General features: G+C 50.7%; 2 protein-coding genes across 3 annotated transcripts in view; one reads left to right on the top strand and one right to left on the bottom strand.

Annotated features, from left to right (window-relative positions):
* Nucleotides 1-9,447, top strand: part of CUX2 (cut like homeobox 2) — a 267,243-nt gene extending 257,796 nt beyond the window's left edge. The window contains exons 19-22 of the mRNA XM_057526567.1: nt 1,730-2,002; nt 3,247-3,435; nt 4,722-4,995; nt 8,389-9,447. Of these exons, the coding sequence (XP_057382550.1) occupies nt 1,730-2,002; nt 3,247-3,435; nt 4,722-4,995; nt 8,389-9,181 (1,529 nt within the window). The 3' untranslated portion in view covers nt 9,182-9,447. The remainder of the gene's footprint in view (nt 1-1,729; nt 2,003-3,246; nt 3,436-4,721; nt 4,996-8,388) is intronic.
* Nucleotides 9,448-9,514: 67 nt separating this feature from the next.
* Nucleotides 9,515-26,523, bottom strand: PHETA1 (PH domain containing endocytic trafficking adaptor 1). 2 transcript variants are annotated; one of them, XR_009005040.1, is made up of 5 exons: nt 26,264-26,505; nt 24,855-24,937; nt 23,909-24,054; nt 14,231-14,329; nt 9,515-14,019 (listed from the first exon to the last, which is right to left on the bottom strand). XR_009005040.1 is itself a non-coding variant. In XM_057526568.1 (4 exons), the coding sequence occupies exon 4, from the start codon at nt 21,983-21,985 to the stop codon at nt 21,287-21,289; it is 699 nt and encodes a 232-aa protein (XP_057382551.1). In that variant the 5' UTR covers nt 21,986-22,011; nt 23,909-24,054; nt 24,855-24,937; nt 26,264-26,523; the 3' UTR covers nt 19,221-21,286. The 2 variants fall into 2 exon arrangements, 1 of the variants encoding a protein (XP_057382551.1); XM_057526568.1 differs by lacking the exons at nt 9,515-14,019; nt 14,231-14,329 and adding an exon at nt 19,221-22,011 and having other exon boundaries at nt 26,264-26,523.
* Between the last annotated feature and the right edge of the window lie 542 nt (nt 26,524-27,065).

The raw sequence follows: 27,065 nt of genomic DNA, 5'->3' as shown, positions 1-27,065 counted from the left end.
CAGGCACCAGTTAAATACTTTGAGGAAGAGGTACCTTTTTCTACTTCGCTGGAAGGCACCTTGTGGACCGGCACAGGGATTCCTAGACACCCTGTACTACACGCCCCTCCCTATTAGGGGCACCTCCCTAGGCAAGTCCCCTGCCCTCCCTGGATTGTCCAGAGGCTCAGCTCACGCTGGAAAGTCCAGTGAGTGACTGATTCCTCAAGAGGTGATCCGCATTATCTCGAGTCCTCTCCAGGCCCTGAGTAGGACAGTTGCAAGTGTAGCGCTATTTGTTTTACAGCCCCATTTAACAGATTCAGGAACTGAGGTTCGACAAAGTCATCCCACCCAAGATAACTTCTAAGTGGTTTTTAAATATACATTCACACAAAATGTCTTTTGACAAATGAAAAATGTGGTTTTAAAACTCACTTTTTTTTAACATGCCAAGGTACTGTGGACATCTCTTCTTGTTCTTTTTTCAGCTTTATTGAGATATATTTGACATAGAACACTGTGTAAGTTCAAGGTAGACAATGTAACAATTTGATAGATGTATATATTGCAAAATGTTTACCGTGGTAAGGTTAGTTAACACATCCTTCCCCTCACATAATTACCATTTTGTTGTTATAGTGAGAACATTAAAGCTGTACTCTCACAGCAACTGTCATATAGTACAGAATTGTTAACTACAGCCACCATGCTGTGTATCAGATCCCAGAACTTACTCATCTTATGTGGACATCTTTTCATTACATTAATTGCTGCAGGGACTCACTGTATTTTATTTAGCTGATGCCCAGTAGTTGGACTTGTAGGTCATTACCAACTCCTTTTTTTCCTTAACTTTCAATTTTGATGTAATTTCTAATTTACCAAAGAGTTGAAGCAATAGAACAACCAACTTCCTAGATCCTACACACAGATTCACCAGTTGCTAATTTTGCCATATTTGTGCTCTTTCTCTCTCAACCATTTGAGAAATTAATTGAAGACATCATGTCCCTTTACCCCTAAATGTTTCCAACAAGTATTTCCCAAGCATGAGAAATTTTACAATAATAACAATACTGTTACGTAACCCACCATCTATATTCAACTTTTCTCAGTTGTCCCAGTAATCACCTTTATATAATTTTATTTTTCCCTGTCCAGGATCAGATTCAGGATAACTTGTAGTTAGTCATCATGTCTCTTCAGTCTCTTTCAGTTTGGACCATTCTTCTGCCTCTCTTTGTTTTTCAGTTTTGACATTTTTCAAGACTAGAAGCCAGTCATGTTGTAGACTGGCTCATTTCAGCTTTGTCTGATGCTTCCTCGTGGTTACATTCAGACTGTGCACTTTGGGCAGGAATATCACAGAAGTGATGCTGTGTCCTTCTCAGTACATCGTATCAGGAGGCACCAGTTGTTTATTGTCCTATGATTGGTGATGCTAACTTTGATCACTCGGTTAAGGTGGTGTCTGGCAGGTAGCTGTACCGTAAAGTTACTATTTTTCCCTTTGTAATTAATAAGTATCTTGTGGGGAGATACTTTGGGACTATGTGGATATCCTATTCCTCATCTAATTTTCACCTGCTAGTTTTCACATCCAGGATGGTCCTTGCCTGAGATATTACTATGGTGGTTGCAAAAGGGGTGTTGCCAACTCTTGGCTCTAGCAAACAAGCCTGCCCAAATCATGTATGTCAATGCCAGATTGCAGTAACCGCCTTCTCTGTCTCTCTGTGGCCCACAGCCAGTCCCACTGAACCAAGGTCCTCGCCATCCCCACCCCCTAGTCCCACGGAGCCGCCGGAGAAGACATCCCAGGAGCCCCTGAGTCTGACACTGGAGAGCAGCAAGGAGAACCAGCAGCCGGAGGGACGCTCCAGCTCCTCGCTGGGTGGAAAGATGTACTCAGGCAGCCAGACCACAGGGGGCATCCAGGAGATTGTGGCCATGTCCCCCGAGCTGGACACGTACTCCATCACCAAGAGGGTCAAAGAGGTCCTCACAGACAACAACCTAGGTACAGGGTGGCGGGAATCAGGGATGCTGCCTCCCGCCCCGCTTGGCTCCTACTTGCCTTAAGGAAAGTGCCGGCAGTGAGATCCCAGGCACTGGGGTCCTGCCTGCAGGTGCCAGTCAGCCCTGGGGCATACAGGACCCTCTGGGAGGCATCTGACTCTGACCTGGGTCTCTGGAGTGGGACACAGGGAGGTCAATACGCGTCTGAAAAGGACCTAAAATCCTGAGCCCACAGCTTTCAAAACTTCCTTCCAGGAGGACTTAGAGAATCCCAGTAACAGTGAGACTCTAACACAATCCTGATCCAGTGCTGGAGGCACAGAGGAGAAATCTGGATTCTTGAATTTTTTGAATCACAAACTCCTCCAAGTCTCAAATGGGAGTCAAGCCCCCATCCCAGAGGGATACACACAAGCCCCAACTTTTCACTACAATTTCTATAATAAAAATAAGGCATCTTTATTTAAAAATACCAAATAGTACAGAAAAAAAAGAATTAAAATTTAAATAAAAAAGTAAAATCTCCCCTGCCTCCCCCTTCTTTGACACTTTCTGAACACATACAAGAATATATGTTCACCTAGTTTCTTCTTTTCTTTTTTCTAGATAGATGAAATTACACACAGGCTGTCCTTACACTTGCTTTTTAAAAGTTAACACTGTTTGTGGACACCCTTCCAGTTTAGAATGAATAGACCACCTGCATTCTTTGTCACTGTTGCAAAATTTTTCAGGCCATGGATGCCCCACATTTTTTACCCAACTGATGAGCATTTTGCTTGTTCCCAGTTTCCTGCTGCCTCTGAAACTGTGTCTGTATGTGTCTTTGTGCCCTTGGGCAAATACAACTGGAGGATAAATCCCAGGCAGTGGAATTGCTGGGTCAGAGGATGTGCACGTTGACATTTTCATAAAACCTGTCAAATTACTCTCTGACAAGGTGATACTAATTTGTACACATGAAGTTTGCAGACAATCTCAGGGATCACCTAGGAGTGAAGAACATCTAAATTATGCAAGCATTTTCGTTTGGTAGCTGTCTGCCCGCCGCCATCTCATATTTTGCAGAAAGGTCTCTTCCAGATACACACTGGGTGTGGGTTCCCCCATGTGTCTAGTCCTCCCTTCTGAGTTAGTGGAGACAGTCCCTGGGTTCTCCCATGTCTCTGGCCTATTTCTTGTCTCTCCTGGGAGCACCTCTGCCCAGCCTGGGGGTTACAGGTTGCCCTCCTCCCCTGTCTCCAGGGCAGCGGCTATTTGGGGAGAGCATCCTGGGGCTGACACAAGGCTCCGTGTCTGACCTGCTGTCCCGACCGAAACCCTGGCACAAGCTGAGCCTGAAGGGGCGGGAGCCCTTTGTGCGCATGCAGCTGTGGCTCAATGACCCCCACAATGTAGAGAAGCTGAGGGACATGAAGAAGCTGGAGAAAAAAGGTAAGCACTGGGTACTCTGCGTCTGGCCTCAAGTTTTCCCGTTGGAATCATATCTCGTTCTAACCCAGATAAACTCAGGGTCCCAGTGAGTCCATTCTCACTGTGGTGTGGGGCTACAAGAAATAGCAATTCCACAGAATATAACTGCAAGCCATTAAAACATTTACTACTTTTCCCCTGAAAATTCCAATACCCCATCTCTCTCAGCATCCTTCCCCACACCGACAACTACTCCAAAATCTTTTGTATATTCCGCAAACCCCCTTTCTCTCTGATCCCTCCATCCTCTGCATCACCTCCCTATTGTATTACCTCCTTTGCCCATTACCCAGCTTCTACACAACGAAGCACAGAATTGACCCAGCAAACAAGAATCCTCCCTTGTGGAAGTGGACAAGAATTTGCAGATTCTTACATGGTCTAATATTATTTTATATCCCTGAAAAAATGAGCTGGCATTGAGCACCTGTTTTGTGCCCTCCCAGTCTCATGCTGTGAATAAGGGATTCCTGGATCTTAAAAAGCTCAGGGTCCAGTTGGGAGATAAGATACAAGGAGTTGGAAAGCTGTCATCCAGGGCACCAAGGCAGTTCATGATGAGGGCCCAGGGTCAAGCCAAACTGTAAGCGGCACATGGGGCAGGGTCAAGTCCGGCTGTTGGCATCAGACAGCTGTACAGTTGAGAACTTGTCCTGCCACTTCCTGGCTGTGTGACCTTGGGCAAGTTACTTCCCTTCTCTGTGCCTCATTCTACTTCATCTGAAAGTAAGAGTCACAGCATCTACCTCAGGGCATTGCTGTGAGGATTAAATGAGACCCTAATGCCTTATTTCCTCCATTCTGAGGTGTGCCTTTTTTCCCCTACATTTTGACAATTTGAGGCTGAGATGCATCATGCAATGACTATGTTCGTTTAAAATTAATGTCCTGCCCCTGCCCCCAACAATAGTAGTGAAATTCAGGGACACTTCTGACAATCAAGAGAATGCTGCAGAGCACCATTTTTCGAGCACTTCCTTCCTGTCTGTGAGGCGAACCCTCTACATATGTTAACAATTAGAGTGCTAATGACCAGGTGTGAGTAGGCAAGCGGCTCGCTAGGAGGAAGTGAGAGGAGAGTAAGAAAGGAGAAAAGGCTGAGACTGGGCGGGGGTCCCTACGTTTGGGGCATGGAGGGCTTTGAGGACCGCTGGCTGATGCTTGGTTCAGCTCGGGTAGCAATGGGCCTCTGGTCGGCCGCTCTCAGCCCTCCCCCCCTCCCTCCCCCACCCGCCCGCCCGCCCCAGCCTACCTGAAGCGCAGGTACGGCCTCATCAGCACCGGCTCAGACAGTGAGTCTCCAGCCACCCGCTCCGAGTGCCCCAGCCCCTGCCTGCAGCCCCAGGACCTGAGCCTCCTGCAAATCAAGAAGCCCCGAGTAGTGCTGGCCCCTGAGGAGAAGGAGGCACTGAGAAAGGCCTACCAGATGGAGCCTTACCCCTCGCAGCAGACCATCGAGCTCCTCTCCTTCCAGCTCAACCTCAAGACCAACACCGTCATCAACTGGTTCCACAACTACAGGTAGGGATACTGAGTGGGTGGCCACTGGGAGGGTGGGCAGGGGTCTCAGCCGGACCCCTTCCCTGTCCCGGGGCCTGGAGGGAGCCCAGCATGGCCTCTGGGAGATAGGAGGACCATATTGCTAGGTGTTTAGCTTTATAACATAGGCAGACCTGGATCTATTGGTAAATCCCAGCTCAACCATTTCCAGCTGTGAGGCCTGGGCAAGGGACTTCACCTCCCTGAGCGTCAGTCTTCTAACCTATAAAATGGGAACCATAATGGGATCTACTTCATATAAGTTGTCCTGAGGATTTGATGGGCTAACGTATTTACATAAAATACCTGGCACACAGTATGTGGTAGGTGTTGACATTATTATTGTCACTGTCTTTATTATGACTTCACCCAGCTTGCTCCGCGTCTATGAAGGGACAGGGAATGGTGTTTGGGGCACAGGCCTGAGGAACCCAAACTACCCACTGAACCTTGTGTCAGAGCCCCGATTTGGGGCTCTTGGCCTCTCCCACTCCTGAGGCCAAAGGAAACCCCTGTGGCGGCCTCTCGGGCACCATCCACCTCAGGGAATGGGCGATTCCTATTTCTGTGGCGCCTCCTCCCACTCACCAGTCCCTAGTCTTAGGAGCAGCTGACCTGCCGTGGGCTGGGCTGCCCGGGAATTTAGTCCCAGGGCTGGCTGAGGGCACTGACTGGGTCCAGCAGTTCCCAGGGAGACCGCAGAAGGGCTTCCTGAGAGCCCTGCAGAGAAGGGTTGATGGGATTTCAAGGACCGTCTCTGAGGCACGCCCCACCAAGCCCCCTGAGCAAGAAATGTCTCTGGTGCCTCTGTGGTACCAGAGAGGAGAGTCTCTTGATCACCAAGAGAGAAGAGGAAGGAGGAGCCTGGAAGGGTGGAATGCCTGAAATCTCTCTCCACAGCCCAGGCATGGGCATCACACAGACCTGAGTTCAAGTCCTACCTTGGCTGTGTGTTATTGGGCAAATCACTGTACCTTTCTGAGTCTCATCCCTATTTTACAGATAAGGAAGCTAATACTTAACCCCGCAATGCTGAATTGAGGATCAAATGAAACACTTCAAGTGTACATACTTTGTAAAATATTGCTTATTAATCTTGCTCAGACCCAGAGCCTGCCAAACAGCAAATGACATAGGTCCTTAAAGCCTCACGCCCTCCTTCTCTCCCAGGGGACATTCTCTCCCCTCTTGTTTCCCACAGGAACTGAGCCCTCCATTATTATTCAATGTATTCATTCAACAAATATTTGCCATGTATGCACAGTGAGCTAGGGTCAGGAGATACAGGGGTTCAAAGCTATCATCCCTGCCCTAGGGAGCTTAAAATCACAAACCAGATAATTTTGCAACAACCTAATAAATGGTAAAACAGGAATGAATAAGGGGCTGAGGGAAAAGGGAATTCTACCTAGGGAAAACTTTATAGAGAGGTGGCCTTTGAGCTGGGCTTTGAATAAGCAGAGAGAATTCCACTCCCAAAAGAAACCACTCTCAAAGAGTTACAATTGTAGAAGAATACATTACTTCATTTAGTAAATGTTTATTGAGCACCAACTCTGTACCAAGCACCAAAGAGAACAAGACAAAGTCCTTGCCCTTAGCATCTCTTACAGACTAGCAGGGAAGGTCACTATTAAATGAGTACTTATATTAATGTATCATTACAACCTTCAGTGAGCTCTAGGAAAGGTGAACAATAGGATGTTTTCAGAAAAAATTACCAGGGAGGACCTGCTATAGATTTGGGAGTCAGGAATTGAAGAAAAAGACTACTTTTTACTATGGTGTAAATGACTATGAGCCTCATATTTATACTTGATCTACAGTTTGGAAGCTCTAAGGACAGAGGCTCAGGCATTGAGCCATCCCAAAACACTCTCAGATTCCACCTTACCAGAAACAACTAGCGCTCCCCCTGGTCCCAGCAGCTTTTCCCTCTAGAGGGGACTGAAGGAGATGACAGAATCTCCTGGAAGGTGGGCAAGGCCACCTTTGTGGAGGGATTAGGGACTGAGAGAGAGAAGTGAACCAGATCACGCTTCACAGTCCCTCCAGGGTCAGGATCCTGGGATGGGGCCCCATTCCCCCACCTGGGCAGGGAGCCAGGGAGGCAGGAGAGTGTAGCCAGACTGCTGGGTTCAGGGCCCAACTGCACTACTTGCTGGCTGTGTGACCGTAGCAGTCCCAGTGCCTCTTTGAGCCTTGTAATCTTTGTCAGTGGGAGTGAGACTAGTATCCTGCTCATAAGGTTATTATGAAAAATATGAAATAACCTGCAAAAGTGCTTGGCCCCGCACCTGATACATGATAAGCACCCATCATTATGATGTTTATAATTAAAATTTATAAATGTGAGTATTATTTATCTGTAACATGTACTTTATTATTAATATTATTAAATAATGGTATTAATATAATATATGATGTCATCAATAAAAAAGGGCAGAGGGCTACAGCATTGAAGATAGATGCTGAGGAAGCCCTGTCGCTCTCTGACCTTGGACAAGTGATTTGACCTCTCTGGACCTCATGCTATTAGGAAAATAGTTAATGGAGTTAGACCCATTCCTATCATTTCCTGCTCTAAAACATAATATATAAGTTTCCCTCTGACAACAGGGAGGCCATTGAAGTGAAGAGAGGATGGGTTCTGGACTGGAGTTCAGGGTTCCCAGGTTCTGGTCCCAGCTCTGCCTCTGTGTGCCTTGGTGACCTAGACAAGTTATTCTGTGTGCCTCAGTTTCCCCTTCTGGGCTGATGTCTAAGAGTCTCTCCAGGAAAGAAGCAGGGGGTTATTGCCACAAGCTAGATCTGGATTTGACTTTGAAAAATGCTCTAAAACAGCGCTGTCCAATAGAAATACAATGAAAGCCACATATATAATATAAAATTTTCTAGTAACCACATTAAAAAAAATAAAAAGAAACAGATGAAATTAATGTAATAGTATATTTTATTTAGCTCAGTATATACAGATATAACCATTTCAACATGTAATCAGTATAAAAACTTTAATAATGAGAGAGCCACGTGTGACCAGTGGTCACTGCACTGGACAGCACAGGTCTAGATTGTGAGCTTTGGGATCCAACAATCCTGAGTTCAAGTCCTGGTTCTGCCACTTATTGGCTGTGAGACCTGGGGCAAGTCATTCAACATCTCTGAGCCTTGTTTCCTCCTCTATGAAGTGGGGATAATAATAGCACCCACCTTGCAGAGTTGTTGAGAGGACTTACTAAGATGCTGCATGTGAAGAAGCTTATGCCTAGTGAGCCCCCAGGGAAGTGGGTGGGGTCAGAAGGCCACTCATGTGATTTGACTCCAGGGTTAGCCGGTCCCCGTCCAGCCCCTTGCTCACCGCCGTCTCTGCCCCAGGTCCCGGATGCGCCGGGAGATGTTGGTGGAGGGGACCCAAGAGGAACCAGATCTCGACCCCAGTGGGGGTCCTGGCATCCTACCGCCAGGCCACTCCCACCCAGACCCCACTCCGCAGAGCCCCAACTCTGAGGCTGAGGACCAAAAGCCTACCGTGAAGGAACTAAAGCTTCAGGAGGGTCCCGAGGAGAGCATCACACCCCTGACCACCCCGGACAAGACGCAAGTGAGGATTAAACAGGAACAGACTGAGGATGCTGAGGAAGAGGCAGGCAGCCAGGACTCAAAGGAGCTGGACAAAGGCCAAGGTTCCCCCAGAGAGGTGCATCCTGACCCTCTGGGTAACGACGGACTCCCAAAAGCAGCCCCAGGGCTCCTTCTTCCAGGCGGGACCACCCCAGCCTGCCCCTCGCTACAGCCCCTCCAGGAGAGCGAGGGCGGGGAGTGGCTACACCCGGACCCTCTCAGCTTTAAGTCGGCCTCAGAGTCCTCACGCTGCAGCCTAGAGGTGTCGCTGAACTCACCCTCAGCTGCCTCCTCGCCGGGCCTCATGATGTCTGTGTCACCTGTTCCTTCCTCTTCAGCCCCCATCTCCCCATCCCCACCCGGCACCCTCCCTGCCAAAGTGCCGAGTGCCAGCCCCACTGCCGACGCAACCGGGGCCTTGCACCCCAGCACCAAGGTGAACCCCAACTTGCAGCGGCGGCACGAGAAGATGGCCAACCTGAACAGCATCATCTACCGGCTGGAGAGGGCTGCCAATCGCGAGGAGGCCCTGGAGTGGGAGTTCTAAAGGTGGAGGCAAGGGGCTCGCGGCGGGGGCCACCTTCCCCCTCCCTCACGCACTCTCCCGGACAGGGCGGGGTAAGGAAGGGAGGAGCTCAGCCATCACAACGTGGACCGCAGAGTCGCGCCGCTTGACATTTTTCGTTGTGATCCCGGTTCTGTGAAGTCGTGAGTGAGCAGGTGAGGCAGGTGCCTCTGCTTCCCCTTTTCAGCAGCCCCTGCCCCGGGGAGCACCCCCTTCTCCACTCTGGCCCCTCTACAGGAGGCAGAAGCAAAGCGGCGCCACATTTTCCCCCGGAAACTCCAAACTCTTTTAGAAAAGTAAATATTTATAGACCTCTTTTAGATATTTTAATAAAGGATCCTTTGGAATTTATTCCCAGCTGATGCTGTTTTGATATTACAGAGAGTTATGAAATCAGGATACCGTCACAACTGTTGCGAAGTATACACTGAAGTTGTGTCATTTTTGCCACTAGATGAGATTAAAAGGAGACAGTTGTTCAAAGCCATCACAAAACGCTATAAGACTGACCAAAATTTAGATAACCCTTGAACCACGGTTTATTCCCGTGTCTGTCTGTGAGACACAGTCCATTGCTACTGCCCTTCCAGAAACCATGTTGAAAAGAGAAAGTCCAGAAGACTCTAAATGAAAACCTTGATGCCGTTGAGGATGTGTTTCATTCTGGTGGTCTGTTTTGCAACCTTGATAACACAGAATGTCCAATGCCGTTGTAAATGTTGTAGAGATGTGGGCTGTGGCCGACCATCCTATCTGAGATGTAACATGGTACAAAACAAACTGCTTACACTCCCTCTTGTCAGAAACCTGTGGACCGCAGTGGGTAGACAATCCATCTCGTCCATCTGTAGACAAGATGGTTCCGAATCCTTTGGAAAGCCAGGTATGGGGGTAGGTGATTAGAGGGTGGCGCTCGAACCAGAGTGACCCCATCCCCCAACCTGAATCGTGGCCACAGTGCAGGAAGTTTCCCTACTGGCTTTCCAGAGCAAGACTGTGGCCGCCATCTTCCCGTCTTTGGGTTTTAAGAAAATAACAGCGTTGGTCATCCCACAAACACCCAGCTCAGCACCCAGCACCAAAAAGTAGATTCATCCAACTAGAGACCCCAGCTCGCCTTCTCATCATCATCTTTCTCAAGTTGACCCTGATGCTTTCCGGAAAGCGTCTGCACCTCCAGGTTTATGCAGAATGAAGCTAAAAGGTTGACTTCACCTCAGCATGACCACCATATCCCTGTCTCAAGTCCAACTTCCTGCCTTCTAACACATGACCTTTTTTGAGAACAAAGACTCAACCCCTCAACTCAAAGAAGCCCACCCTCCAGTGTCTTCATCATCCTGGTTTTTAGGGGAAGAGTTCCCAATTTGGATGGAACAGCCACCATATTGGTTGTTGAATCTCTCCTGTTATTATTTCTTTTACTTTTTCAAACTCTGGGAAGGTTGAGTTGGGTGACTTCCCAGCTGAATCCAGAATGACAATGAAAAGGTGGTCATAATCGGTGCCAACCCAGTACCAGGGGGAAAGATGGCTGACAGGGGTTTCAAGGATGCAGCGAACATTTTGAAACCCAGGCCAGCAAAATCCAGTGACCAGAAGGGGTCATTTGAGGGGTGTTCCAGAAATCTCAACTCTCATGCACCCAGCCCAGGCTGCAGTCTCCACACCAATCAATGAAGAACAATGCAAACCCTGCAGGAAAACCTCCTTTTCCATACACCCAGGCTATGCATTGAAGAGTTTTCCACTGTATACATTTTTATCCAGATGAAGGTATTTTTATATTTTGACAATAGGAAACAGTGACCAATTTTCAGAGTAATCAAATCTGGAACAAACGAAACATCTCATTTTAGCCAACCTGTCCCAATTAAGGCAACCGTGGGGGACACACCACGTTTTACTGTTGAAACCTACGCAGCATTGAAATCCAGGCTTATATGCAGACTGCAATCCTTAGAGGACTAAATCTGGCTTTTGTGTGACGGGATTTGATTAAGCACTTAGTATAGTCTTTTGAACACAGAAATCCTGTTGTACTTAAAGCTAGCAGACCTGTGAACAACTTTGTCAGGTTCACGTCCTATAACGGTAAACACAGAACAAAAACCCACAAGACTGTTTCTATGAGAGATTGATGAACTTTGTTTAAATTAAAAAAAAAAAAAAAAAGGAACACGTTCTGTAATAAATGCGTCGCTCAATACAGAATTGTATAATAACATCTGGGTGTCCTGCTTGCTTTGTTCTGGAGCTGTGGGTACAAATTGGGGGTCAGATCTGGCCCTCAGGTGTTTTACAAAACGGTATTTTTAAAAACTGGTTTTAAAATTCATTTGCCACCATGAAAATATGGGGGCTTGTCACATAAAAATCGCGATTTTTTTTGTATTAATATATTTTTTTTATTTTTATTTAATATTGGAGTACAGTTGATTAACAATGTTGTGTTAGTTTCAGGTGTACAGCAAAGTGATTCAGTTATACATGTACATGTATCTATTCTTTTTCAAATTCTTTTCCCATGTAGGTTATTACAGTACAGAGTTCCCTGTGCTATACAGTAGGTCCTTGTTGGTTATCTATTTTAAATATGCAGTGTGTACATGTCAATCCCAAACTCCCAATCTACCCCTCCCCCCCATCCTTCCCCTCTGGTAACCGTAAGTTCGTAAGTTCGTTCTCTATGTCTATGAGTCTGTTTCTGTTTTGTAAATGAGTTCACTTGTATCATTTTTTTAGATTCTGCATATAAGCGATGTTATATGATATGTCTTTCTCTGTCTGACTTCACTTAGTATGATCATCTCCAGGTCCATCCATGTTGCTGCAAATGGCATCATTTCATTCTTTTTTATGGCTGAGTAATATTCCGTTGTATATATGTACCACATCTTCTTTATCCATTCATCTGTCGATGGACATTTAGGTTGCTTCCATGTCTTGGCTATTGTAAGCAGCGCTGCAGTGAACACTGGGGTACATGTATCCTTTCAAACCATGTTTTTCACTGGATATATGTCCAGGTGTGGGCTAGATCATGTGGTAGCTCTATTTTTAGTTTCTTAAGGAACCTCCATACTGTTCTCCATGGTGGCTGTACGAATTTACATTACCACCAGCGGTGTAGGAGGGTTCCCTTTTCTCCACACCTTCTCCAGCATTTATTGTTTGTAGACTTTTGGATGATGGCCATTCTGACTGGCGTGAGGTGATATCTCATTGTAGTTTTGATTTACATTTCTCTAATTATTAGCGATGTTGAGCATCTTTTCATGTGCCTCTTGGCCATCTGTATGTCTTCTTTGGAGAAATGTCTATTTAGGTCTTCTGCCCATTTTTTGATCGGGTTGTTTGTTTTTTTGATATTGAGCTGCATGAGTTGTTTGTATATTTTGGAGATTAATCCTTTGTCAGTTGCTTCGTTTGCAAATATTTTCTCCTGTTCTGAGGGTTGTCTTTTCGTCTTGTTTATAGCTTCCTTTGCTGTGCAAAAGCATTTGAGTTTAATTCGGTCCCATTTGTTTATTTTTTTTTAAATTTCCATTACTCTAGGAGATGAATCGAAAAAGATATTGCTGCGATTATGTCAAGGAGTGTTCTCTCTAAGAGTTTTATAGTATCCAGTCTTACATTTAGGTCTTTAATCCATTTTGAGTTTATTTTTGTGTATGGTGTTAAAGAATGTTCTAATTTCATTAAAAATCATGATTACTGGCTTCACTGGAAAACAATAAGATCTGGCCACACAGGGCCCAAATTCCAACATGACAGCAGCTAGCTGAGGAGTGGCCCTCCCCGTTAGGACACGTGCCCATGATTTGCCTCTGTCTGCACCTGCACCACCTGCCCAGGTCCTGTGGACATCTCGGTTGGTGATTGTGCTGTGGGCTCCAACAAAGGAAGATGGAAGGATTGGAATACACTTTCCACTCATTGCAGCAGGTGGAAGCTGGTTAGACTCTGGGGTCTAGATCTGAGGAGCTGAGATTGTGCCCTGCCCCAATCCACAGGTCGTGGCCCTAAGACCAGCCAGTTTACAAGCTGTGCCCACCTCAGTGGAGTGTGTGAGTGGTGGGTGCCTCTAGACTCCTGATGGAAGAATGCCAAGAGGGGCTTTCTGGTGACCAACACAGCAGCGCCCCTTTCCCAGCTGTATAACTAGGGCCTCGGTCTCCCCATCTGTAAAATGGGGGTATCACAGCAGCCAACTCAAAGGGTCATTATCAAGAATGATGATGCATGTAAAACACATAAGACAGTGTGTGGCACATAAGGGCTCAGTATTACTGTTTTCATGACTGGGGGTTGGGTTCCTTCAACCCGTGATGGTGAGTCTCTCTGTGTATCAAGCTGCAGGAGGTTTTTTTTTTTCTTGACCAATAATGTCAAGAGAGTTCCCTAAGTGGCATTAAACATTATTCACCCGTGAGCCATGGGCACGTGGCATCCCAAGACAGACCTTTCCTCTTTGTCTGGAAACCTTCTGATCACCCCAGTTTTTCCACACGTCCTTGCGGCGGGAATGAAATGATGAGTGACCTCCTCCTTGGTTAGGATAACTAATTGCTCCAAAGTAAAGCCAAAGACAGGCCCTTTGGACACCTGGTTTGCAGCTCCGGAGGTCAGAAGTCAGAAATCCTCAGGATGTGGCCGCGGGTTGTAGGTGGGGGCAGGAGTGGAGGAGGAAGCCTCATCTGACACACACAAGCCACCTAAGAGCCTGTAGAAGTAGGTGCCCCCTGGGCTCTGGGAACCAACGCTCCCTCTGGACCATTAGCTTTGGTGTTGACGTTGTGTCTGCAGTCGCTGTCCGTCTGGAGTGGAAAATGCAGCAAAAACACAGAAATGTGGAATTCTGAACTAGGGACCATGGAAGAGCAAGAGGAGAAACCAGAGAGGAATGAGAAGGCAGGGAAGGCCTTACAGGCAGAGGCAGGTTTAGATCAGGGAACAGAAGGGAGGAGACAGCTGAGCTGGGGGCAATTTGGCGACTGTTCATCCAGGTAATAAGTATAGATTAAGTACCTGCTGTGTGCTCAGTGCTTCAATGGCGGAAACACCCCGAGACCGTGAATAGGGGGATCCCGGAAGGCTTCCTGGAGGAGGGGGCATCTCAGCTGACACCTGAAAGACAATAGGATTTAGAGAAGCATAAGAGGAGAGCAGAAGGAATAGATGGCAAGACATGGGACAGGGACAAGGACATGGGGAAACAAATCCAAAGGAGGCTAGAATTTGAGGTGGAGGGAGGAAGAGGGACAAGGGCTAGATCCTGAAGCCCCCTGGGGCATGGTGGGAAATAGGCCTTTCTCCTGAGGGCACTGGGGAGCCATGGGTGGTATGAGGCAGGGGGTTGCTGTGGTCAGACTTGCACTTCCAGGAGGTTAGGAGGTTCCATCTGCCTGAGGAGATGGCAGACCAAAGGAGAGTGGCCGGGCCCACTCCCAGTGCAGGCCCTGACCTCAGGCTTCTGCGGTCCTTGCTTCCCACCCCTGCCCTCCTTTTCTTCCTAATCAAGCTGCTCGCATCAGGCCAGCAGCCCCACCTCCCATCATCTCCTGGTGAATGAAAAAGCCAGACCTCACCTGGCTGACTGGCCCATGACTGCTGGCATGACTATCCTAGAAATCACTCTAAAGGCCAGAGCTCCATAGCTAAAGCACAGGGTGTGTATTGCTTTGCAGGTACCCAGGAGGCTGAAGCCACCTCTCCAAACCCCAGAGCAGTAGAGATGGGGCAGGGACCACCCTACCTTGGCCAACAATGAGAGGGATAAAACAGTGGATCTCTTTAATGGTCTGTGACTTTCTCCAGCCCCCTAGGGTATAGTTATTAAAAACAATGGCTTTGAACTCATCCTGGCCTGGGTTTGACTCTCTACTATTAGGTAACCTGAGGACCCTTTAATGAGATTCAGTTCCCTTATCGGTAAAATGGACATGATCATAACAGTATCTACCTGTATTTGTTGTCTATTACTGCATAACAACCCAAAACTTAGTGGCTTAAAACAATAAACGTTTATCTCACAATCTCTGTGGGTCAGGAATTTGGGAGTGGCTTGACTGGGTGGCTCTGGCTTCTTGGTCTCTCATGAGGTTACAGTTAAGCTGTCAGCCATGGCTACAGTCATCTGAAGGCTGTTCTGGGGCTGGAGAATCCCCTTCCAAGAAGGCACACTCAGATGGTGGGTGAGCAGGTGCTGGCTGTTGGCTGGGCATTTCAGTTCCTCTGCAAGTGACCCTCTCCACGGGGCTGCTTGAGCGTCCTTACAACATGGTAGCTAAGAGTGAGCAAGGCAGAGGCTGTGGTGTCTTCTATAACCAAGATTTGGAAGCCCCACTGTCGCTTCCACAGTAACCTCTTGGCTACACAGGTTTGCCATTATTCAGTGTGGGAAGGGACTTCACAAGAGTGTGTACCCCAGAAGGCAAGGATCATCAGGGAGGCTGGCTACCACACTGCCTTAGAAGTTTCTTTGAAGATTAAATGAGCATTTCTTAAGCTATGGTTCTAAAATCCCTTGTTTCCTACTCAAAATGCAGATTCCTGGGTCCTGCTCCAACCTCCTGACCAAAATTCCTGGAGCCAGAGCCCAGGAATCTGCATTTTAAGAACTACCCCCCCGCCAGTTGACTCAGACATCATAGGTCTCAGTAAATGGGAGGCAGTTCTAATTCATTTTGCTTTGTTTGGCCTCACTGTGTGTGCCAGGCCCTACGAAGGATGCTGGTGAAACAGAAGAGCATAGGAGTACAGAACAAACATTCACTGGGTGTCTTGGTGTAGTTGGTAACTGTTGGGTTGAAAGAAATTGTGATCCACTTAAAGATGTGCAAACGGTTTATTGGGAAGATCCAGAGTAAACCTTGTGAAACCCAAAGGCAGGAAATTCAACCAGGCTTTGGAACACTGCAGTCTATCTTGAGCCGTTTGTTCTCTCTCTAAGGCCGCCTCATGCCCAACTTAGTCTGTCCATCCATACACGCCCCCCCAACACTCACTCCCCGCCGATTCAAAATTCCCTGGACCCTGATTGTCTCAGCTTGTGTCTTGGGACCAACTCCTGCCCAAGCAGCTGTGGTCAGGGAGGGTAGAATCACGTGAGCTGAATGGGCACAGGAGGCAATTTTTGATATACCTGTGCCGGGCACTGTGCCAGGCCTTGGGGGCACATGGGAGGCAGACCTGTCCCTGCTCTCAAGGAGCTGCAGTCTAGGGGGCCTACTTGCGCCACCCCAGGATTTCTTGGCCCCATAACTAGAGAAACAATGACCATAATGCCCCTGAACAATGAAGCGAGGGCAGTGGCAGCAGCCCCGGTGCCCAAGTGCTTTCAGAGCTGCACCTGGCAAGAGCAGACAGAGCCACGGCCCCAAGCACGGGTAGACCAAGCCGAGGCAGCTCTGAGCCCTCTGTCAGGAGCGGGCAACTGTTTTGAAACCCTAAGTGAAAAACAGTTCATGGGCCCAGTCCTCAACAGAAAATGCAAAACCTGCAGCTGGGCTTAAGCGGTTTATCGTTTTACTGCCGTGGAAGAGTTATTTTGAATGCTGCGATTTTAGAAGTTGGGACAAGTAACAGGGCCTTTTCCATAACAAAGTTTGTGTAAGGTGAGGTAAGGTGATCTGGGGAGGGATTGGGTCAGGGGGGAGTGGACAGTTGGCTCCAGATCTAGCCAGAGTAGAGACAAAACAACCCTGTTGAGGAACATACAAGATACTGAGCCACAAGTGGGGGAGGCAGAGAGTGCTATTCTTTCAATATTTGTCCACTCAGAAGAGGAGAGAGGAAGGCATCCATGGAGAGGATGAGGAAAACAGTGGCCCTTCTACTGTGCTACAGAATCCCACTCTAGCCCTAACCTTCACCCCAGTGAGCTGACAACAGCCCTGTCTGTGGCTGGCTACCCAGAGCCATGCTCCTTAAAGGGAACAGCTGCAGTCACTCAAGCTTATCCGTTAGGAAGCCTCTGACTGCAAATAACAAAAAAAGTCCCCCTCAAAGCTTTACACATTTATTACCTCAAACAACAAGACTTCCAGAAGAAGGGCAGGTTCTCAGGTCCATTGATTCAGCAGGTCAAGGATATTTTCAAGTGTGTGCTAAACTCAGCAGGGGATATTTTCCTTAACGTGGCCTACTTCATGATCACAAGATGGCTACCATGGCTCCAGGCTTCAGACATAACTTACTTCCAGAGCTCTTCATTGTGTCTCTTTTTAGAAGCAAGAACACCCTTCCACTCTTATATATATATATATATATATATATTTTTTTTTTTTTTTTTTTTTTTTTTTGGCTGCAGCTTGCGGGATCCCAGTTCCCCAACCAGGGATCGAACCCGGGCCCTCGGCACTGAACGGACAGAGTCCCAACCCCTGGACCACTGGGGAATTCCCTGTATATATCTATTTTTTAAATATAAGTTTCAGGTGCACAGCATTAATAATTCGACATCTATATACACTAAAAGTGATCACCACCACAAATCTAGTTGTCATCCATCACCATACAGTTGACCCCCTTCACTCATTTCACCCACCCCCAACACACAGCCATTCTTTAGCAGGTCAAGTTTAGCCAGTCCCTGAATATCAAATGGGAGTAGCACAACTGATAGAATTTGACTAATCATTTAGCGTGGAAGGATGTTGGGCAGTGAGCCCATAACTTCTGGCCTAATTGCCCTCCTTGAGGTTCTCATCCCCTACCCCCAGCGGCTTCTCAGAATACTCCTTCTGAACACATACAGTATCCTCCAAACACTGTTCAAGTGAAGACAACTTCCTCAACTTTGTCACACTCCTGGGATGTTGTGGTCTTCCTTAGGCTCATGCCCCGAACACCTCCCCGGGGTCAAGAGGAAACACTGTTAGCAGGTGGGTGCACAACACTGAGGTACTGACTGACTTGTCACCCATCCCCGTTTCATTCCTAAGAAGCCGGGCAGGTGAGGGCTCACCTGTGACCCTCCCTCTTGGGGCTGCCTCTCCGGCTATTTCCCCCATTCTGTGCCTCGGGCCTTGCAGTGGCCACAGTCACAAATGCCACGGGCAGCACCCTGACTCAGCCTATGTGGGGAGGCACTTCCCCAACCCCGTCTGTCAGCTGTGGTCCCAGGAGAGGTGGAAGGAATTACTCAGCATGTACTGGTTGCTCACGAGTAGCATGATTCCCTGACCTTAGTATTTTTCTCGCTCTTTGAACTTGTTCTGCAGACCGAGGACTGTAGGTTGCTCATCCTAAGCCACATTTTCCTGAATGTGCATGATTTTTCCAGGCTGGCAAGAGACATGTGACCAAGCTCTGGATCCACATCAAGAGGACCTAGGGCCTAGTCTATCATACTAGATGACCTTGGGCCAGCCCCTTCCCATCTGTAAATCCTCCATTAGCCCAGCAAACACACTTGAGTCTGAGATAACAGATATACAGCATAAATACTGCCACCATCCTCCCTTTGCTCACAGCAGACATCACTAATCAATCACAGGATATTTCCCTCTGAATTAGCATTGGTGCCGGAATCCTCCTCACTCCAGGCCCGGAGGCAGCCACCAGGAACTGATCAGTGAGAAGACCCAAATTTTGGCTTTTCCCTTTGGCATCCTTCCCAATTGTCAGGCCTTCAGCCCACAGTTGACTTTTTATCCTCACCTTTACCCCTGCCTTCTCTCCCCTCTGAAAAGGAACTTTGGGACTCCATTTCCTCATATTCCTCTCAAAGACTCTGCCTTTTTCCACAGGATTCCAGAGGTTTACGTCCCTGCTCTTGACACTTTTCAGCTGTATGAACTTGGCAGACTTCTTAACCTCTCTGAGCCTCAGTTTCCTCATCTGTAAAAGGGGGCCAGTATCTGCCATAAGAGGTTGTAAGAATGTGCCTGACAGAGCATCAGCCAGGGAGCACTCAGCACACTCTAGTCACTTCTCTTGTAGGGCCTGCTCCTGGATCTGCCAGGCAAATCAATCCAGGACTTTGATGGGGGGAAAAGAATGATATAACCAGCCATTACTTGACAAACCTTTGTTTATTTTATTTTAGCCTTTATATCCCTCTCCCAGGCTGCCTGATATCTCTCCCCCGCCCAACTCCGGAGGCAGCCTGACCGCAGGTTGTGCTTTGGGGGTGGGTGGGGGGAGATTGTACCTTTAGTGCTTGTAAACGTACACCAGGACTGGGGCCAACACCTCACCACACCATCTAGGTCTGGCCAGGACATGGGCATTGGGTAGTTCCTAACACCCCCTGAGACCCAAAGCCTATGGACAAGAGCTGCCATCCCCATCCACACCACTGAGGACTTGAGGAAGAGGGGCATGGAAAGCGTACCAAGACGCCCAGAGCACCTGCAGGAGAGTAGGGCTTGCCAGGGAGAAGGCAAAGAACCAGGTGAGATTCTTGAGGTTCCTTTGTCTCCAGCCAAAGCTCCTTGCCCTCTCCCTGGGGGCAGTGCCAACTATCCCCCCCTCCCTCACTGGCCAAACCCAGAACCAGGACACCCTATCCCTTCCCACCAGCCAACAAGAAACAAAAGCAGTGAAACACCAAGCTTTGTTGCTAGGAAAAAAAACACCCGAAGTATTTAAATTAAAACTGAAGCTCCAGTCAACTGAGCCAGCAGTGAGCTGGTGATTGCAGACACACAGACAGCCCCCCATTCTTCCCCAAGCCCCAAGGTCTCCAAAGGCAGCAGGAAGGGGCTAAGGGCCAAGTCTGTCTGTCACCAAGAGGGAGCCTCTGGGGAAGTAAAGATTAGGGCAGGGGTGTCCTCAGGGGGTCCCAACTTGGGGGCACTGAGGACTGTAAACATGACCCAGCTTGAGGGCCAGGGGTGCCCCAGCCCCCCGAGATTCTCCCTGGATGAAGAATGGCCACTGTAGTGAGTGAAAAACAGAAGCTGGTCTCGAAGCAAAGCGAGACCTGGGCTCCCTCTTGGAATATTGTGGGCGAGAAGGGGGCTGAGTCTGTGAGCTCAGAGAGGGGCTGCTATGGAGGGAGAGGGTTCTGGAAGCCAAATACGGCTTTGCAGCTGCTTCTTTGCCCCTATCAGATTGGCACCTGGGCCCTTTCTGGGCTGTGAGTCAGCTCATGGCCCCTCCTCCCTAGGGCAACCTGCTGGAAAGTCAGCTCAGGCCACAGCTGCCCAGCCCAGGCCTGGACAAGGTCAGGCGAGCTCCTGAGAGGCCCTGCCCCAGGCTGGGGGTGGGAGAGCTGGCTTCGGGAAAAGACAGAGGATGTGGTTAAGGAGTGTTGGGAGAGCGTGAGAGCTGCCAGAGGAACACAGACATGGCCCAAGGCCAGAGGGCCACTACTGTCCCAGGAGCACCACCCCAAGGCCTGGCTGAGGCCCTGGGGGGAAAGTCCTGCCTCGGCCTCACTCCGGGCCAGGAGCCCCGGGGACCAGGCCATCTCACGGTGCTGGGCACACAGGAAAGCCCACGCTTACGGAGGCAGCCGGCGGCCAGCAGCCAGGCAGCTCCTCCGGCGGGCCCTGGAGCCAGAGGGTCAGGCCCAGGTGCGGTGTAGCACAGCCCGGCCTCCTGTCCGCGCGAGGCCCAGTCTGGAGCCTCTGGACCAGCGCTGACTGGGCATGTGCCTTCCAAGCCACAGATCCTCACAGGTCCCAGCTGCCCCAGTGGAGGCCTGTTGCCAGCAACAAGCCTCTGCTAGGTGATTCGGGACAGGCAACCGAGGCACCTGCAGGGCTGGGTTGGGGGCTACAGTTCCCACAAAACCCGCCCTCCGGCTGCTTGAGGATCACCCAGGGCCTGGATTCTCCTGAGGATCAGGCACGATGGCCTCCTCACGGCTGGGCTTTCTCTGAATGACAGAGGTCCCAAAGCACCCCCTCAGAACCCAGCATCTTCTCAGAGCCTGAGTCCCCTAGAGCAGACCAGGCAGGGACCTCCGGGCTCAGTCCGACTGCGACTGCCCTCAGGGCCAGGTCCCCGTGTCTCAGGGCTGGGCCTGTCACAGCAGGGCCTGGGGCTGGAGTGGCACCAGAACCAGGGCCAGTGCTGACCTCAGGGCTGCCCTTGACCGCTTCCCCTTGGTTCCGGCCCTCAGCCCTATCCTCAGGGCTGGGCCTGGCTGCGGAGCCACTGGCTCCTCAGCGCCCTGACCTCCTGCCCGTACCACTCGTGCAGCTGGGCGAAGGAGGCCGAGTCGACAGGCCCGTTGGGCGCCGAGGCCCGCCGGCGGGGCGGCAGTGGCGGGGGCTCGAGGCCGGGCCGGGGGCTGGGGGCGGGGGCGGGGCCGGGGGCGGGGCCGGCGGGGGCGGGGCCGGGGGCGGCGGGCGTCTCCGCGCTCCACACAGCACAGCCGTTCTCTTTGGGCGGGAGCGCGCGGGGTCGGCGGGGCGGGACTGGGCCGCCGCCTGCGCGCACGGCCGCCAGCTGCTGCTCCAGCTCGCGCACCACCAGCCGCAGGTAGTCGAAGCTGGCCCGCGACAGCGCCTTCACCCAGCCCTCCATGGCGGCCTGGCTCTCGGCCGCCAGCACGTAGGTGCGGGCCCGGGCCCCAGCGAAGCGCACGGCGAAGGCGAACTCCTCGGCCGCCTCCACCAGCTCCACGGTGCAGCCCTCCAGGATGATGACGCCCACGGGCTCACGGCTGGCCGCGTCCTCGAAGTAGAAGAGCATGTTGCCGCGCAGCACAAACCAGCGGCGGTGGTAAGCCGCGTGCCGGCCGCCCTTCTTGTACAGGAAGCCCGCGTTGTCGGCCGGGGCGTCGCAGGTGGCGTAGAAGGCCAGGCTGCGCTCGTTCAACTTCATGGCGGCGGGGCCTGGGGGCTCGGGACCTGTCCCCACCGGGGCGGCGGTTATTCACGCAGCCACCGCCTCGGGTGCTCTCACACCACCCTCGGCTGCCACAGCACTCATCACCCCCGTTTCACAGATGAGGAAACTGAGGCTCAAGGACCAGAAGCAGCCTGCCCAGATTCACACAACTCTTCAGAAGCACAGCCAGGACTCGAACCCGGGTCTGACTGGCCCCAGAAGCCAGGCTGGTAACTCTCCTGCTGTCGTACCTCCCCCAAATAATGTTGAGGATTCCTAGGGCATGCCAAGCATTTTATATATATTAACTCATTTAATCGCAAAACAAACCTTAGGTGGCAGGGACTAGCGTTACCCCCGTTTGACAGATGGGGAAACAAAGTTCAGAGAGGTTAGTCACTGACCCAAGGCTAAAAAGCAAGTTGGGCTGAGCTGAAATTCAAACCCAGGCCTCATTTCAGCCGCTGCTGTTTCCATCATCCCCAGGTTCCAGACCAGCTGACCTTTTGTGGTCAGGTTCCAGTTCTGCTGATTTCATAACTTAGCTTTGATTTGCGGGTCCATGAAACAGGGATGAACAGAACCTATTTCAGAGAACTGTAGGGACTTCATTCATAAAACATTTATTAAGCACCTACTGTGTTCCAGGCACTAGCAGTAAACAAGATGGAGAGGGTTGCTGCCCTCTTGGTGCTGATGTGCTAGTGGCAGGTGAAGGGAGCAGACAGTTAACGAACAGATAAAGTACATTATCTGTGCTTTAACAGATAAAGGCCAGATGGTCTTAAGTGGTCTGGAAAATATAAGACAGGGAGGGGGTAAGGAGTGTTAAGGACAAAAGGAGTGTTTGATTTTAAAGGTGAGGGGGGCGCGGGGGGGAGGTGGGGTGGGGGGGGCGGTGTCAAGAAAGGCTGTACTGAGAAGGTGACACTTGAGCAGAGACCTGAAGGAGGTGAGGGAGGGAGCCCCTGGGACATGCCAAGCAGAGGGAATAGCAAGTGCAAGGCCCTGAGGTAGGAACCTGCTAGTGTGCTTGAGGAGGTTGGTGAGGCTGGAGCAGAGTGAGGAAGGGGAGCGGTGGGTGATGCAGTCACAGTGGCAGAAAAGATTGTTACGAAATAATCCAGATAAAGGGCCCAGGGCTTGGCCCACACTTACAGGGAGGGGCTGGGGGGAGAGCATTGTGCACCCATTTGAAGTAGAGGAATCTAACTCTGCACTTGGCCAGTGATTTTACCACTTTCCTCCAAGGAGTATATGATGAGGGGAACACTGGCCAGGTAGGACGCAGGTGGCACATGGGTCCCCAAGGTGGCTACACCCTCCCTTTGCGTTTTCCATGGCCACTCTGCAAATGTACCTTGTGCTCCTGCTTCAAAATCTCACTCTACATAGGACATTGGCCACATTGTTCAAGAAGGAAAGTATATAAAGTCGCTGGAATGCAGTGGGTGCTCAGTTAATGTTCATTCCCCAACCTGGGCAGTGCCTTAGGACCTGGAGGAATGAGATATGGGTGGTGGCTCTCCAGGGAGCAGCTAGCCACAGTGGGGCCCAGACAGGCAACCTGACCCAGGGCGGAGGAGGCAATTGCTCCCAACCCAATCCACCTCATCTCACCAGCCTACACAGTCAAGAAAGGCTTCCTGGAAGAGGCAACATGAGCCGTGATTTAGTGCCTGTCCTGACCTAGCAGCTGACCTGACCAAGGCCACAACCTCTGAAGACTCAGGGTGTTTAATCTCTGCTCTGCATCCCTGAGCTATGTGACTTCAGACATGGGCCTCCCCTCTCTGAGCCTCAGTTTCTCTGCAAAATGGGAGGGATTCCTCCCTACCCCCCCAACAACTCCCATGTGGACCCCAGCCCCATTTCTCACAGGAATCACCCACCCTACTCGCCCCGTTTCCCTCCTACCTCTCAGGCCACTGCTCACTTCCCGGCCCTCTGCTCAGTTCTGGTTTCGGCTGGCTCTTCTCTGGGTTCAAATGTCAGCTCTGTAGTGTCCAGGCTGTGTGACCCCCGGGCAAGCTTTAAGCCCCTCTGGGCCTCTGCTTCCACATCTGTAAAATGGGATCGTAACAGCACCTAAGTCGGGGTTGTTGTGACGATGACACAGTGGCTACATGGAAGCACTAAGCACGGTGCCAGGCATTGTACATGCTTAGCTGGGGTAGCTGATGACGTTCTTCTCAGCCTCTCCAAATGCTCCCCTCAGTGCTCTCTGTCTCGGCAAAAGGCCCTTGGTTTCCCCCCACCTCCACATCTGATCACTCATCAAGTCCACTTGATCCCCTCCCCACCTCTTCCAAATCAGTGGCCTAATCTCTGCTCATTGCCACCTCCATTCTAGGCCCCCCATCGTGGCTCGCCTGGACAGCTACAGTAGCTTCTTCACTGGTCTCCCTTCCTCCACCGTTGCCCGTTCCTTGTCCATGTTGTTCAGGGTAAGATCATAACTCCTTCCTAGGCCCCTCCCCTGGCCCCCCAGAGGATCCATTCCCCACAGAGGGAGCCTATTAAAACTAAACCCAATCACACCCCTCCCCTACTCTAAACCCTCCCATGGCTCCCTACTTCTCTCAGTATAAAATTCATTCTTCCCCATGTCTTCCAAGTTCCCTTCCCCTATTTCTTTCCCCCTTGCTCACTCGGCTCCAGCCACCCTGGCCTCCTTGGTGTTCCTCAAACACCTGAGGGCCTTTGCCCTGGCTGTTCCCGCTACCTGGAATGCCTTCCCCATATCGTCACATGGCCAACTCATCCTTCAGTTTCAGCTTGACCATCACCTCCTCAAGAGGAGGAGGTCTCTGTATACAAGAGACCCCCCTAGTCACTCTCCCGTACCTCAGCCTGAAATTACCTGGGTCATTTTTGCCTGCTCTAGGAGGGCAGAGGTTCTTTGTCTGAATTCCAGTGCCTGGGATGTAGTTGGTGCTCAAAAACCTGTAGAATGAATCAAACAGTTATCTACGTAAACCTTTCAACAGCCCCATGAGGAGTCTTTTCCCCATCCCACATTCATGGATGTGGAAACTGAGACACAGCTTAAGTAACTTGCTCAAAGGTACAATTCTGTGCCTAGAATCTCATGCTCTAGGCAACCAGCCCAAAGGGGCTGATCTTGGAGTCTCACCACACATTAAGGCCAAAGGAAGAGCAATTTCCCTCACACTCAGCAGCTCCCCCTCCACGCAGCCACCCCACCCTGAGCCCAAGGTCACCAGCCAGCACAGGACCCCTCTCTGCCCATGGCCCTGCCTCCTCCAGCCCAGCAAGAAAGGAGGGGAGGGCAGGAAGCAGCAAGGGCACAGTCTCCAGCCTCTGGGAGGGCCTGGTCCCCAGCTTATCTCGCCCTGCTCGTACACTTTTCCAAGAAGTTCAGAGTCCGCTGTGGGCACTGCTGCTAATACAACAGTCCCTGGCCAGGCAGGAAGCTGGCGGGGACCAACCCAGCCCCTCTCTGGTCCCAGAGCCAATTCGCCTCCTTCAGTCCAGGCTGGATGGGCCTTGAGAACACAGCCTCATCTATATTAACATCCATCCCTCTCGGAATTGAAAAGATTAATCCTGAAGAGAAATTTTGCAAAATGCTGAGCAGGTAGTGAACACTCAGTCAAGAAGCTGTCAAAAAGGCAAATAATTAGCTCCAGGTCTCCAAGGACACAGATTGCCCAGAAACCAGGACTCTGGGGAAACTGAGGCATGGCATTTTGCCACTCATTTCAAGGAAAGAAGCCAGAACTACAGGTCCTGGAGTTGGATGCAGCTGCCACAAGTGTCGCCGAGCAGTGGGCATGTTGGAGAGGGTGTGGCAAGTACAGGCAGAAAAACATGTACTGAGAACCCTGAAGAGTTCCTGTCCAGCGCTGCCCTGGGCAGGGGCCACAAGGAAACCAGGACCGCCATCCCAGGCCATTGCTCCTAGCTGCCCTCTATCCTTTTGTGTGTGGTGTGTTCCTTAAAGGACAGCCAGAGCCCTGGATGAGGTGGTCAACGGCAGGATGTGAAAGCCAAGTGGAGCTTTAGTCCTCAGAGTTCCCGCAGCGGCGGAGGTCTTTTATGGGGCTGGAGGGTCATCAGCCAAGTTCGCCTCCTGGAGCTGGGGTCCCTGATGGTAAAAGTACCACTGGCGTGGAATCGCAAATGGACATATCCCCAGCAGAGATCTCTCCAGACGGCTGGGGGACCCCGAGGCCCATGGCGGCCCGAGCCCGGTCCCGCATACCCTCGCAGGTCAGCCCGAAGGTCCCCCCGCCAGGCCGGCCTTACCTCACGGCGCGGCCTAGGGTGACGGCAGCAGTGGCGGGACGGGAGACGCGGAGCCGGGGAGCGGCCCGGCCATGGCCCGGGACCTGCTCGGTTGAGGCGGCGGCAGCGGCGGTGCTTTGTCTCCCGGGCGGCCGAGCCGGCGCAGCCGCGGGAGAGCGCGGATCAGACGGAAAGAGGCGGGGGCAGCCGGACCGTCGGCGACCCACAAACTCGCCTCTTTAACCCTTCCCAACCAGCCCGAGCCGGAGCCGCCCCCGCTGTCGTCCCCCGCTCCCGGATTGGACAACCCGGCCCCGACCCACCCCCGGATTCGCCACACACTGTGGGCCCGCCCCCGAAACCACTCTTAAAGGAATAGCAACCGGTTTAGGAATTCCCAGTGTCCTATTCGGGGAAAGAAGATTAGATCCCGGAGACTCAACGCGCTCTCAGGGGTAGGTATAGGGGGCGAATTCGTCCAGAAAAAGCATCGGGGTCCTGGGCGAGACCACTCGCTGAAGCAAGCTCTAGGCTTGGAGTTCGAGCTCCTTCCTGGCTAGGGTTGCCAGATTTAGCAAATTTAACGCCCAGCTAAATTTGAAAAATAACTGCTGAAAACGTGTGATTTATTGAAAAAAGATGAATACAGGACATTTCAGGCGTCATGACAAAGTCAATACAGGACTGTTCTATATGGACAGGATGCCTGGCAACCCTACCCCTGGCCCCAGGTGAAGAGGGAAAGTTCTGGAGTTGGGCGGGCTTGGGTACAAGTCCAGTAAGTCACATTTAATCACTGTGAGGCCTTAAAGAAATCAATCCA

Source organism: Balaenoptera acutorostrata, chromosome 13 (genome assembly GCF_949987535.1).
Source record: "Balaenoptera acutorostrata chromosome 13, mBalAcu1.1, whole genome shotgun sequence".
NCBI lineage: Eukaryota > Metazoa > Chordata > Mammalia > Artiodactyla > Balaenopteridae > Balaenoptera > Balaenoptera acutorostrata.
This window is presented reverse-complemented; position numbering and strand designations above follow the sequence as displayed.

Excerpts from the sequence above, each read along its gene's own strand:
- PHETA1 (XM_057526568.1), bottom strand. The coding sequence starts at position 21,985 with ATGAAGTTGAACGAGCGCAGCCTGGCCTTCTACGCCACCTGCGACGCC.